We start from the raw sequence: 13,179 nt of genomic DNA, 5'->3' as shown, positions 1-13,179 counted from the left end.
CAGTTGGTCCATTCATCCAGGGATGCCCCATCCCAGGTGCAGAGTTCCAGCACCTTTCCTTTGATGAACTTCATGAGGTTGGTGATTGCCCAGTTATCTTAATTTGTCAAGGTCTCTCTGCAGGGCCTCCCTGTTTTGGAGGGAGTCAGCAGCTCTTTCCAGTTTTGTATCAGCTGTGAACTTGCTTAGTATCCATTCTAGTCATGAATCCAAGTCATTAATGAAGATGTTGAAGAGCACCTAAGATAGCCCTGCAGAACCCCACTAGTGACAGGTCACCAGTCTGATGTCGCCTCATTCACTATAACTATGTCCAGTGAATAGGCCAGTTGCTCATCTGTCACATGATGTGTTTATCCAGCTGTGTGCTGCACAGTTTATCCAGAAGGATACTCTGAGAGACAGTATTGAAAGATCTACTGAAATCCAAGATTACGTCAACTGGCTTCCCTTGGTGGGAACTATTGGATTACCTTGCCATAAAAGGAAATCAAGTTTCATCAACAGGACTTCCCTGTCATGAAGCTGTGCTGGCTGTGACCATTGACTGCATTGTCTTTCAGGTGTTCTTCAATACCTCCCAGAATAATCTTCTTCATAGTTTTACCAGGCACTGAAGTGAGATTGATAAACCTGCAGTTTCCAGGGAGACCCTTCTTGCCCTTCTTGGAAACTGGGGCAACATTTGCCAGCTTCCAGTCAGCCTGGATGTCACTAATTCCCAACACTTCTCAAAAACTGAGAGAGGTTTTGTGATGACATCAGCCAGCTCTCGAAGAATTCTTGGGTTAATTCCATCAGGGCCCATAGTTCCCTCCGCAGGCAGAGTTCAAAAGAAAATAACTTTTTTTAGGTGGTAAGACACATAAGTTAGTCTTGTCCCACCATCTAAAAAGTCTCTAGATATGACACAAAACAGAAGATAAAAAATAAAAGCAAACACCTCTAGCCTTATATAAAGAAACACTTAAAAGATTTGAATGGAAAGGGCAAAAGAAAAGGGCACAACCTTGCTTTTCATTTCCTTTCCCTGTCATTTTTAATAAGAGCCATATCACCTTCTGTGCTTCTCTGTTTTATTATATAAACCATTTCTTTTAAAAGTCCTTTTCTTCTCTTTGCAGTAATTCATTTGTTTCCATGTGGCTGTATGAGTTAAGCTCCCTGGGTATTGATTATCAACAACTTTAGGAGTGTCTTTGGAGCAGTGCACGAAACAGGAGACTGAACATGCTATTTGGTTAAACTGGGAACCTTGCAGACCTCAGCCCTGTGGGCTTGCCTTCTCTTCCTAACCTAGCTTTGTCTGTCTCTGGGAGTTTTTTCTGCCTCATCCGTGCAGATGTGAGCTGGTGGGGCAGCAGCTGTTCCCAGCGGGTGTTGGCAGTGTTTGGGCAGGGAGCTCTGCACTCTGCTTGGACCCTGGAGCACAGTGTGCTCTAGAGGAGCAGCAGCAATAACACTTGAGTACTGCTCCACGCAGTTTGGTTTTTTTCACCACAGAGCTATAAGCATATGTTTCTTAAAATAAAAACAGGGCCACTTTCTAGTGCTTGTCACCAACTGTTTTACCTTACTACAGGAAGCTGGTGAAGAGTTGCCTGTTTTCATATTCAGTATTGGTGGCATCAGTCTTAAGTAGTGGCATACACAGTTATGGTATTGTCATGCAAAATTGAATTTCTCTGAAAGTGTCTGTCTTTCCATTGTACAGGACTTGAAATAAGCATCAGTTCAGTCACCCACTGGCATGGCATGCAGTTGGTTTGTGTCAATCCATGCTAAGATGTGCTGTAGTGAATTGCAATATCTAGCTGTACTGTTGCCTGTTTTGCTGCTCTATGGATACTCCTTAGGCTGGCCTAAATACTCAGTTACAAAAAGTACACTCTCCCAAGGGAATATTTCAAGGCAACTTTCCAAAACTGTCTCCTCCATGGGTCACACAAGCAGCTGGTTTGATTCCTCCCTGCCTGTGTGTCCTTCAATATGTGAATGGTTTGTATGGCCTCCACCCAAAGATAATATCTGCTGGTGAGAGCTCTGGCACCTTTTAGAAGAAGAGAGGAAACCTCTGGCTGACTGAGGATGCCTTCCTGCTTTGTTCAGTGCTCTAAACTTAAGACAACAAAGAAACAAACAACAACACAAAAGTCTGGGGAAGGCAGAAAGACACTTTCTTTGGTGGAAGTGGGCAGAGACAGCCCTACCCAGCAGAGGTGGGTTTGTGATTGACTGGTATCTACTACACAGGACTCAGGCTGAGGCTTTTCTTGCTTGAAGAAGAAAGGGAGGACAGGGGTAACCTAGTCCCTTTTCCTCTTTGTGGCCTGTGCAAGCATGTATTTGCATACTGGCAACACAAGCTCTCTCATCTGCAGGCCCAGCAGGTGTGTAGAGGAAAGATGCCTTTGTGTCTATGGGGAAAACATTTTCACAACTTACATATGAGGCAGCTCCTTCTTCACTTCTCATCTGGTTTTACATTGGGCCCAGTCTGCTGGCTGTGCAGTGGGCAGACACTTCTTTCCAGGCCATGGACAGCCATCCACCTATCTGGGTATTTGCTCCCAGGCCAAAGCTTCCTATTCCCTCTCCTTCCTTCCCCCTTTCTCAGTGTAGAAGGGATCCTTCTGCTTTCAAACATTCAATGTCCACAGCCAAGCTGTTGCTTAGCCCAGAAGATAGTTATGTATCCGATAAATTTGGTACTGACACAGATTTAGTTCTGTTCATTTTTTTAGATTTTCAATTGAATATAAGAATACTGAAATTTAATGAGAATGGCTTTTGCTCTTTCCTATCAGAGAAATTAAAGAAAAAATCCCTCTTTGGAATACCGTTAAATAAATCAGAAAAGAAAAATGCAACTGAAAGTCCTCAATCTCCATAAGATCCATGTTTATAAGTCAAAATTTTGCTCAAAGACCCTGTGATTTTTCAGTAGATACTTTTATATTTTCATTTGCTCCAATTCTTCTTTGACTCTTGCCTCTTGCAGGTCATGAAAACATACCACATGTATCATGCAGAGAGCATCAGTGCAGAAAGCAAACTGAAGGAGGCAGAGAAGCAAGAAGAAAAACAGATTGGGAGGTCAGGAGACCCTGTTTTTCATATTCGACTAGAAGAAAGGCACCAGAGACGGAGCTCTGTGAAAAAGATTGAAAAAATGAAGGAAAAAGTAAATAGTCCTTTAATTTAGTTTCATTTGAAATAAATTCAGTGCATTTCTGACATTCTTTGGCATGATATTAGACAGAGAAATCCAGTTGGGAAATAAAATTAAGCAAGGTACACATAATAAACTAGCAGTGGGTTATAGATAACTTGACATAATTTCAGTTCAGAGAGGGGAATACTTCATTGCCAATATATTTCTTGCTATGAAGTTTGTCACATTTGAAACAAAATACTAAGTTTTCACTTTGTATTATATTTGTTGTATGTATAACAGGCTGGAAATTAAGATTCTTTCTTGTTACTAGGAATGGGTACTTGAATTTCTGCTGCATACCAAAAATGAAGTAATTAAAATACATTAATATGAAATGTCTTTCCTAGCGTCAAGCAAAATATTCTGAAAACAAGCTGAAATCTATTAAGGCCCGTAATGAATACCTGCTCACCCTTGAAGCAACTAATGCTTCTGTTTTCAAGTATTATATTCACGACCTTTCGGATTTAATCGATGTAAGTATTGGCATGTTTGTATTTATGTTTATTCTGTTGAGGAATAATATTTTTTCCAGTTTTAAAGGGAATATATTAGTTATATGGATTGCTTACAATACACTTGGTATTTATAATGTATGATACAATCAGAAGTTTTTCCCTTATTTCCACAAAATAAAGTGCCAGTAAGATGCTGAACCTATTCCTTTAAAGTTCAAACCTTGTGTTTGCACCCCATGTGTCATTAGAAAATATGACATTCCCATTATGTATGATCTCTGGGACCTAAATATTTTTTACAAGATAAACTTCTTAAGTGGTCATCTAATGATATTTGATTCAAAAGAAACAATTTCTTCCATGTTTTCAAAATTCTTTAGTTTCATTCATTTAATTGTTGAATCATACATACAGTGGCTTCTTACTCTTACTTCATGCAGTTTGAAGAACAGACACAATCAGTCCTCTACTCTACACTGTCAGCATACCTGTTACTTATTTTCAGTGAGTTGTTTTTATGAGAACATCCTAGAAGAATGAGGTTATACACTAATGTTAACTTGTGCCAGCATTTAGTCCCCTGTATTACTGACATTTTTACGTGATGCAGAGGGAGCATCCTGCACCCTTATCACGTCCCACCCTCTTTGTAAGCTGACTTCATATGTGATAGAGAAAATACAGAGGCAGCAAACACAAGCTCCAGAGCATTCACTCACTAGCATTGTAGGGTTAAATAGCTTAGTGGGTCTGCCTCTGAAAAAGTGGTCCATTTGAAATTCTAGATATTTGAATATGCTTGCTGCTGCAGCAGTAACATAGGTTACTTTCAGTAGTAAACAACATTCATACACAGCTCTGGTTTCTAATATAGAATAAATTAATACAGAATTTGACAAGAAGTATCTCATTTCTACTGAGTGGAGAAGCAAAGCTTCACAGAGAAAGGGAAAAATGCCTTCTTAAGATTAATGGAGTAAAATAGCTGCATATGTGTGTTTTATTATATGTCATCTAAATACTGATAGTCAGTTTTCTTTATCATTTCTTGTTTTTCTATAATTTATAAAATCTTGCCTGATTTTGTTACAACTTTCTCCTTTCAAATGGTTTTGCTTCATTTCTTTGTTGCTTTCCTGTAAAAGATGGCAATTAATCTTTTTTTGTGTTTTCAGTATTTTTTCTGTATCGATTTCAACATCTCTTTTATTCCTTTCTTAGTTGCTGCTGCATGTTTACTCCTGGTTTCTGCTGGTTTATTCTGTGTCCTGTCCTTGTCTAATCTGTATCCATCTGCTTGCACAACCTGATCCACCCATCTAGGTTGCCCAGGCAATGAAAGTGTTTACCAGGACCTATAGGTGGAAGATTAGGGCAGAAAACAGAGGACAGGCTGTGTACCTGCTGGGGTCCCCCACGGTGAGAAGTTGAGCCTACCTAGTGGATGGTTTTCCTGCTACTGCTTAAAGGATGACAGATTTTTGGTCAGTAATTAGGGCATGTCTCATACATGTGAACTTCATAAATTCTTCTTGGATTTTGGGAGGAAGGAAAGGTCCTTTTCTTTTTGTTTTCAGCACCCTCACCCCTTCAGAAGCTGGATAGATGCTCATTTTGTCACCTCTGCTGCCTTCTGTTTCAGAGTTCACATTTTTCAAAGAATGTCTCCAGTGTGTGTTTCTACTTGGTCAAAATTTTATCAGGTTGGAAGATGCATCTGATTCTTATCCACTTCAGTGATGTCCACAGAGGTTTCTGTAGCAGTGAAAACTGAGGGGAGGAACCACAAGCATGGAGCTTTATAAAGAATTGTGAGGGGAGGAGAAGTGAAGCTTTCTGTCCATACACATACAGAGCTGGCACTTACTGTATGTAAGGATATTTACACAACCATGAAGATTAGAGCTTCCTAACTGCTAGTCTTTAATAAAAATAAACATTCTACAATATTTAGTAGCACAGAAAAATTGTATCTACTCTGCCTGTCTTTTTGAAAGCCGTGGACCAATGTACACAATAACATTCTTTTGGCAAAATGGCTTGAAGAAGTTACTCTTCCCTAAGGAATTTAAATGGAAAGTCTAGCTGCCCTCTGCCTCACTGTTTGTAAGAGTAGGCTGTAAACATGTGCAACCAGAATTTGCTTCAGAGCTAATTTAATCCAGTTGTTAGCTTGGTTAAATGAAGTGTCTTTCAGACATTTGCATTTAATTAGAATATCCTGTGAAAGCACTGGTATTTAGACAGAGTGTTTGCCACTTGACAAAGGAAACTCTTTTTGTAAATGCAAGAATCTTGGCAAGGTTTTGCAGTTATATCACTGGAATGTGAGACATGCTTCCCAGTGGCGATATGTTGCGACAGTCCGGACCACCTCATTCTGTAAATCTGTTAATGTCATGGTGCAGTTTGGAGTTTTCAGAGCAGTGGTGGCAATTTCATTCTTTGCCCTCTCTGTTTTGTCCTGCTTTGCTAGCCTGACTTCCTGTGCTTCCCTGAGCTCTCTCTCACTGCTTGTATAGAAAGGGATTACCTCTGCTCTGTCCAGTTAACATGGAAGAATTTAGATCTCCCCAAGCTGTTGGTGTTGCCCATAAATGAAATTAAATGTCTTCCTATGCTAGTGAAAAATATGTCTAATGAAAACGGGATAAATACATGCAATAATGTGATAAATTGCTCCATAATTTTTTTTTTCTAACAAGGTTGGAGAGGATAGTGTAACTACTCATTTTTACCAAAAAACCTCAAAAAAAAAAAAAAAACAAAACCTATTTTTCATTTGGATTCCACTGCATTTTCCATATATGAGGCTTATAAGGAAAATCCTAAATTACTGTTTCCCATCTGAACTCAGTCTGAACTGTTCAACTCTGTCATTTCATTAACAGAGCTCAGCGCTTCTGACTTAAAATTATGATGTGTTGTTCATTTTAAGCTCTTGTGATAAAGGCAGTATAAAAATATTGCTGGAGTCTTAGCTGGATGATTTAATGCAGTTAGTGAGCTGAGGGATGAGACCAACATTTGGAAAGGAGCAGAGAGGTAAATAGAATTTAATATTCACAGTGTATTTCTGTCCTCTGCATATTGTTCTAGAGGAATCTGAATTTTTTGTTATATATTTCTTCTCTACTGACTAGAGTGGGATCTAGTTCAAGTGCAGGACTGAATTAGTTTGGTTTTTTTTTTATTTGAACCTGTAAAAAACAATAAACATTAGCTGAATTAAATAAGCTTTACCTAGTATGTAGATTTTTTTTTTTAAGATTCTGAGTTTCAGAGGAGCAACAAACTATACACTGATACTAATCTGGGTGTTAGTGCCAGCATCTGTCCATATAGCACATGCTTTTACTCATTTACATTCATTAAATTTGTCTAAGAGGAAGGTAATGACCCTTTTCCAGACTTACCATGCAGTTTTATAATCTGGAGACAAATATTAGGAAATAGTGATCAAAACAACTTTACTGTAGTTATGCTGCTGAAATAAATAAAATATTAATGTGTTGGTCTTTCTTAAAATGTAGTTTCTGAATCTCTAATTGCAGTATGCATGCTTTGGATCGTTACAAAGTTAAGGAACATTTAGCTATTGTGAACTTAATTTATTCTGTAAAGGTTCTTTATTAATCATTCATAAAACCAAGTTTAAAATTAGGGTAAAGTGTGTGCAGCCCACAATCTTTATTACATAAGTCCTCATAAATATGGTATGTGCCCTTAGATCCCTTTGATTTGAATGTGGATGTCTGTGTAACAAAATACTTAGAAAGTGACTTATTCAGAGATTAGGTTTTTTTTATTAATTCCTCTCTCCATTGACATTAGAATTTTATTACTGTTCCTGAAACAAAACTAAATTAAATAAGAGCAGCTTGGTTTGGTTGAAGCTCTGTGCTAAGCACTTCAGTTTGATTTGTTCAAGCCTAAATATACTCTGGGGTACAATAAAGGCAGTAAATGCTCTTGAGACTGCTTCAAATTTAATTTCAATAAGAATAAAATGCAAATTACAAAATTAATTTTTCACACATATCCCAAATGCATGCCTTATCTTCCTTCATTTTGCCCAACCAAAAGTCTTTATGAATCCAGAAATGCAAACAAACTCATAGTCTCTGACTTCATTATGTTACTTTTCATCTTCATGTCTTGCTGCACCAAGTGACATCTCACCTCTCTAGCCCATAGATAGGTGGCAGATGCATAGGTGGATAAGCACCCTGGCTGTACCCTCGGTGTGCTGACTAGTGAACCTCTAACACTCATCCTTATTTTGGCTAACAGTGTGGTTGCTCACTTGAACTGTAAAAGTCTTTCCACAAATCTACAGATTTGTCCTGAAAATCGTGTAAATACGTGTGTGTGTGTGTGTGTGTGTGTGTAGATAACTCTCTTTTCTAAACCATCTTTCCAGCAGATTAAAACAGAACATTTCTTTCTGGGTAGCCAAGATACTATGACAGAGCTGTTTCCCAGTTTTGATCTGTGTCTCCAGATTTTGGGGACAGTGGGCTATGGTCTGGCAGAAATAAGAGTTATGATGTCTGAGTGTTTCATTTTGCTTTTAAAAAATAACTTCCCTCATACAAATTCTATTTTCACACAAGTAAATGAAGCAAAATTTCAAATTCAGATGTTTTCAATTCCATTCAAAGAGACATTTGTGATAAAGCATTAGTTCAGGATCTGCATTTAATTTTTGTTTTCTCTGCTGGCATTGGCATTGCAAGAAAATGCCTTAGCCTGGCAGGATACTCTGCTTCACTTGCAAAATCCTCTTGTCCAAAAGGCAATATTTGTTGCCTTGTTCAGCTGTCATCACTTGCCAAAGATGATCATGGTGATAGTGACTGAGTAGATTAAGGGTTAAAAAATGAAGTTGTGTCACAGCATAAAGGTTGCAATCTTATATTCCACCTTGAAAAAAAGCTGCATCAGAAACCCACACAGCTCTAATTGTAAATCAATAAGCTTTCTAGTAATACTCGGATTAATCCAGCAGAGTCAAAATTCAGGCTGTAGTTTTATAACACATGGGTAGTTGGCAATGCTAAGCCTGGCACTGCCCTCTATTTCTAATTCCTTTTCAGTTTAATCTTCTATGAGGTCTCTCTGAAACTAATGCACATGAAATAAAACAGCTGTCCCAATTCACTTTCTTCTCAGCACTTTCACCATCTTTTTCTTCCAAGATGGTGAATTAAATATGAGATCCAATTTGACATAGAACAAGAGAAAAACACCGAGAGACTTTTCCTTTTAGAAACAGTATTTTTGAGGCTGGTGTTCTTTGAAATATGGATGCACTTTAGTATAAAAGTTGAGTGGCTGTTTTAGTAAGTGTGACAAAAATGTCCATTTTATAAATGCAAAAGAGAGAGGTTAACGTATGTGTGTGTGATTGAACATGACATCTTTCTCATTTTGTTTGAATGGTTCAGCATCTGGTTTTTTGGAGAGCCACTGTCCCATCTGCAGTCACTACCTGGAGTACTTACTAGGAGTGAAAACTTAAGTCTTTCTGGAAGCTTTGTTGTGAATAAAAAGCTTTATTGTGAATAAAGAGCTTTGTTGTGAATAAAACAACTCTCTGTTAGATTTCAGAGAGCAGCTTCAACACTAGTCATTACCTTACCTAAGCCAAGATGTGGAGTGTTTCATTCCCTTCTATTCATCAGTGAAGTGTTTCATTCCCTTCTATACGCAGATTTTGGTATGGTAAATAGGTTGAAAGCTCTTTCCATCTGTCTCCCTCTCTGTCTATTTCTCTCCTTTCTCAAATAAGTAAGAGGAGAGGGAGGGAAATGTGATCCCATGAGTCCTGTGGGGTTTGTAATAGCTGTGAGGGAGGTACTCCTATATGCAGTGCATATATGCACTGCATAGGGTACAGTGAACTGAATTCAAATTGCTTCTTTACCCAGCTCCATAGTTACCTTGCAGTCCCACAGGGATGGGTGACCTCAGGCTGTGGGTGGGAGCGAGGAGGAGTGGCTGGGGACTGAGCGGTGCCCTAAAGCAGAGTGCTCTGACTGCTCTGGCCAGGCATTGGCCTCTGGTTGGGGCATGTCTCACCTGTTTAAATAAAGAGCACTGCTTTGTATGCAACTGTTAGCAAACTGATGTGCCACTATTGAGGTGACATCTCTCCTTACCTGGAGGTTCACTGAGCAAAAACTGAGGGTATTTACTGTGCGATGTAAAGCTATAATGTTGATATGCTACTGCTGTGGCATTTTTAAAATATATTTAGCTGTTCTCTAAAATATTAATGAAACATGAATAATGCAAATTGAGGATGTTTAAAATTCAAGAACAAACACAGCTTTATGTTTTACCAATTAGGTTTCAATTACATCCCATTTCATAGAAAAAAACCCACATAAATTATGACTTTCTGCATTTAGTAACATGGTGTACATTTCTGGCTCTATATGAGCATGGGAAATAAGGTGTTTACATTAAATACATTTTCATGATCAGGGAAAAAGATGTTAAGCCCTTCCTCTTGTATGAAAAAGCATTTTAGATGGATTGCTTGTGCTCAAAGTATTTGTGGAGGTTTTGGTTTGGGCACAAGCATGGTAAGCAGGAATTGCTTCAAGTTCACTTTGCTGCTGTCATTAACTTAGATGGTAGTTATGTTAGGATGTGTTTAAATAAGTGATTCAGGACTTACAGATGATGCTATTGGTGCTGAAAAGCCCACTTGTGTGTGGAGTCCCAGACTTTATTGATATACAGTGCCTGCACTTCCGTATCTAATAAGCGAACTGTCACATATGTACACTTGATCTCTTTTCTAAAACTGTCCATTAATCTTTGCAACAGATTGAGGGTTCTAAATACTTACTCTCTTGACCCCAGTTGTGTATTTTAATTTAGAAGATATTTTGTTAAATACTTCAAAGATAGAAAAATTTCAGGACAGAAAATTTTAGTGACAGTTTCAGGATTGTGATATTGGAATGGCGTTCCTCCTTTTAAATTTGTTTTCTTTTCCCTTTGTTGTTTTTTTAGTGTTGTGATCTTGGATACCATGCTAGTCTGAACAGAGCCCTAAGAACATACCTTTCTGCAGAGTATAATCTTGAAACTTCCAGGCATGAGGGCTTAGACATCATTGAAAATGCAGTTGACAGCTTGGAGCCACGCAGTGACAAGCAGAGATTCATGGAAATGTACCCCACTGCTTTTTGTCCACCAATGAAATTTGAGTTCCAGTCTCATATGGGTGATGAGGTCTGTACACTGGCAAGAATCCCCACAGTGACTGTTTCTGTGACTGTATACCAGGATAGAGAATTTATCATTTACCAAACCCTTTTACAAAGAGTTTGGTAATGCTACCCAAAAGTCAGTGGATCAGCAAGAACATGTTGCAAAAGTTGCAGCAGTGTCTGCTGCTTCAAAGTTCTCATGTAAAAGCTGTTAAGTGTTATTATATTCTCTATGATTTATAATGATATTGCTATGAATTTGCTGGCCAACCTGTGCTCAGCCCAGCACCAGTGTGAGCAGTGACTTTGTCTTTACTACCTGTATCGCTCATAAGAGAGTTTGTGGGTGCTAGCTGAGAGTAGCTACAGAGCCACTCCAGATTATTCATGCTGCAATGCAGCCTTTTCCCCTTCTTCTTCCCCCATTTTATCATCTGGAGATTTCAAGCATACTATGCCCTGTTCTGCTACACCAAAGGCCAGTAGCAAAGCAGAATTCGAAATCACCAATGCACATCTTTTTTTTCTGCAGATAACTCCAGGGTTTGCATTTCTGTGTGATACAAAAGCCACAAAAAGCACACATACAAAAATGCTGTGCTCTTTATTCATAAGCTGTAGTACATACTTCCACACCTTACAGTACATAAATATTTTAAATTTAGATGGGCACATTTTATTGTCTGCTTTATTAAGTTTTAATAGCTTTGGTAGGAATTCACCAAGTTTTAAGAAGAACAAGAAGACTATTGACTGCTTTATTTTAATTACTTGCATCTTACAGCTCTTTTTGATTCTTTATTAGGTTTGCCAGGTCTCTGCCCAGCAACCTGTGCAAGCAGAGCTTATGCTTAGGTATCAACAACTACAGTCACGATTGGCTACACTCAAAATTGAAAATGAGGAGGTAAGACCTATGTCTACAAGGGCTAAGCATTGAACATAATTTTCAGGAAGGTGCAGTGTTTTCTACCTTGCCAAAAGCATGTAAATGACCCTGAAGTGGTTCCAGTCTGTATAAGTGGTTTTAATTTTAATAATCAAATACTGGCACATATGCTAAGCTAGATCCTCACCTGCTTTACAGAGGTTTGGAAACTTTGTCATTTACCTGTCCATACAGTCACATTAGTGAGTTCCATGTTTTGCAGATGCTTCAGTGTAAACTTGTTAGAGCACATATTTTTAAATTCTTGTGGCTGATAGCCACTGAGAACAGTTATTGTCTTCTGTGACCACCCTCTGTCCAGTCCTCAGCTTGCTACTTCTCTAGTACAAAGGAATTTGAACTGTCTTTTTTGGTAGCTGAGTCAAGATCTCTTATGCTCTCAGCTACAGCTATTTATAAACATGACTAATGAATGCCTGTGATGGGAACAGCTCGCCTAGCAAAATAAAATGCAATTTTTTGTAAAATATGGAAAAAAATATGCTGTTTTCTTTCCTCTGCTCTGGCAGTGGAAATAAAATGCACTCTTATCACAGTTGAGGCAATGTTAAAGTCCTTCAGTTTACATGAGAATCTCTTCCTAAAAGAAAACATAGAAATCATTTAGTTTCTTCATGTACTTTACTGATAAGTTTTCAGGATGCCAGTTTTTCTCATTCTAGTTTGTATGTTGAATGTCTTGAACAAAGTATTAATGTCCATGAGACATGTACAGTAGTCATAAAAAAAAATAAAAAAACACTTGCATTCATAAAGTCTCTCAAGGTAACAAAGATGGAAGGAGAAAGATAATTTCTTTCAGTGAAGTGAAGTGCAAGAGCATAGTGGGAAAATTCATGTTTGACAGGCATGGAAGGGATATTTGACTACACTGGAGTTGTGTGTAGAAGTGTCCATGATTTGGTTGACTCCATCTGAAGCAAAATTGGGAAGTACATCACATCCTTGTGAATCTTGCTAATTACTTAATTGCACTGTTGAAACTGCATCCCTTGTCCACAGCATCCATGCCTGGGTTTCCACTATGAGCAGTGGTGCTCCATAGGTCATAGGAGGCCTGGGAGTCTGGTGTAAATTGTTCTTTCTTGAGCCCTCTCTGTCAACAATGTATTCCACTTCTGCAGTCTGAGCATCACTGTGCCCCTCATTACAGCACTGCACAGTACGGGGTCACAGATTTTTTCCTTGGAAGATCACATTGTTCTGGCCAGATCCAGATCCCTGGATGTACATATTTGATATAGCATATTGACCACATTTAGGAGAGCTGACCCTCCAGGGTACTGTATCATCTCTATTGCCTCCCAGATTAGGGACCTGAATCAA

General features: G+C 38.5%; 1 protein-coding gene across 4 annotated transcripts in view; it reads left to right on the top strand.

Moving 5' to 3' along the window:
- Window positions 1-13,179, top strand: part of SRGAP1 (SLIT-ROBO Rho GTPase activating protein 1) — a 139,281-nt gene that overhangs the window by 85,542 nt on the left and 40,560 nt on the right. For all 4 annotated transcript variants that reach the window (XM_053943054.1, XM_053943057.1, XM_053943055.1 and 1 more), the window contains exons 5-8: window positions 3,002-3,184; window positions 3,565-3,693; window positions 10,705-10,926; window positions 11,710-11,811. In XM_053943054.1, the coding sequence (XP_053799029.1) occupies window positions 3,002-3,184; window positions 3,565-3,693; window positions 10,705-10,926; window positions 11,710-11,811 (636 nt within the window). The remainder of the gene's footprint in view (window positions 1-3,001; window positions 3,185-3,564; window positions 3,694-10,704; window positions 10,927-11,709; window positions 11,812-13,179) is intronic.

Source organism: Vidua chalybeata, chromosome 5 (assembly GCF_026979565.1).
Source record: "Vidua chalybeata isolate OUT-0048 chromosome 5, bVidCha1 merged haplotype, whole genome shotgun sequence".
Taxonomy (NCBI): Eukaryota; Metazoa; Chordata; class Aves; order Passeriformes; family Viduidae; genus Vidua; species Vidua chalybeata.
Note: the sequence above shows the minus strand (reverse complement) of the source record. Positions and strands in the feature narration are given on the sequence as shown.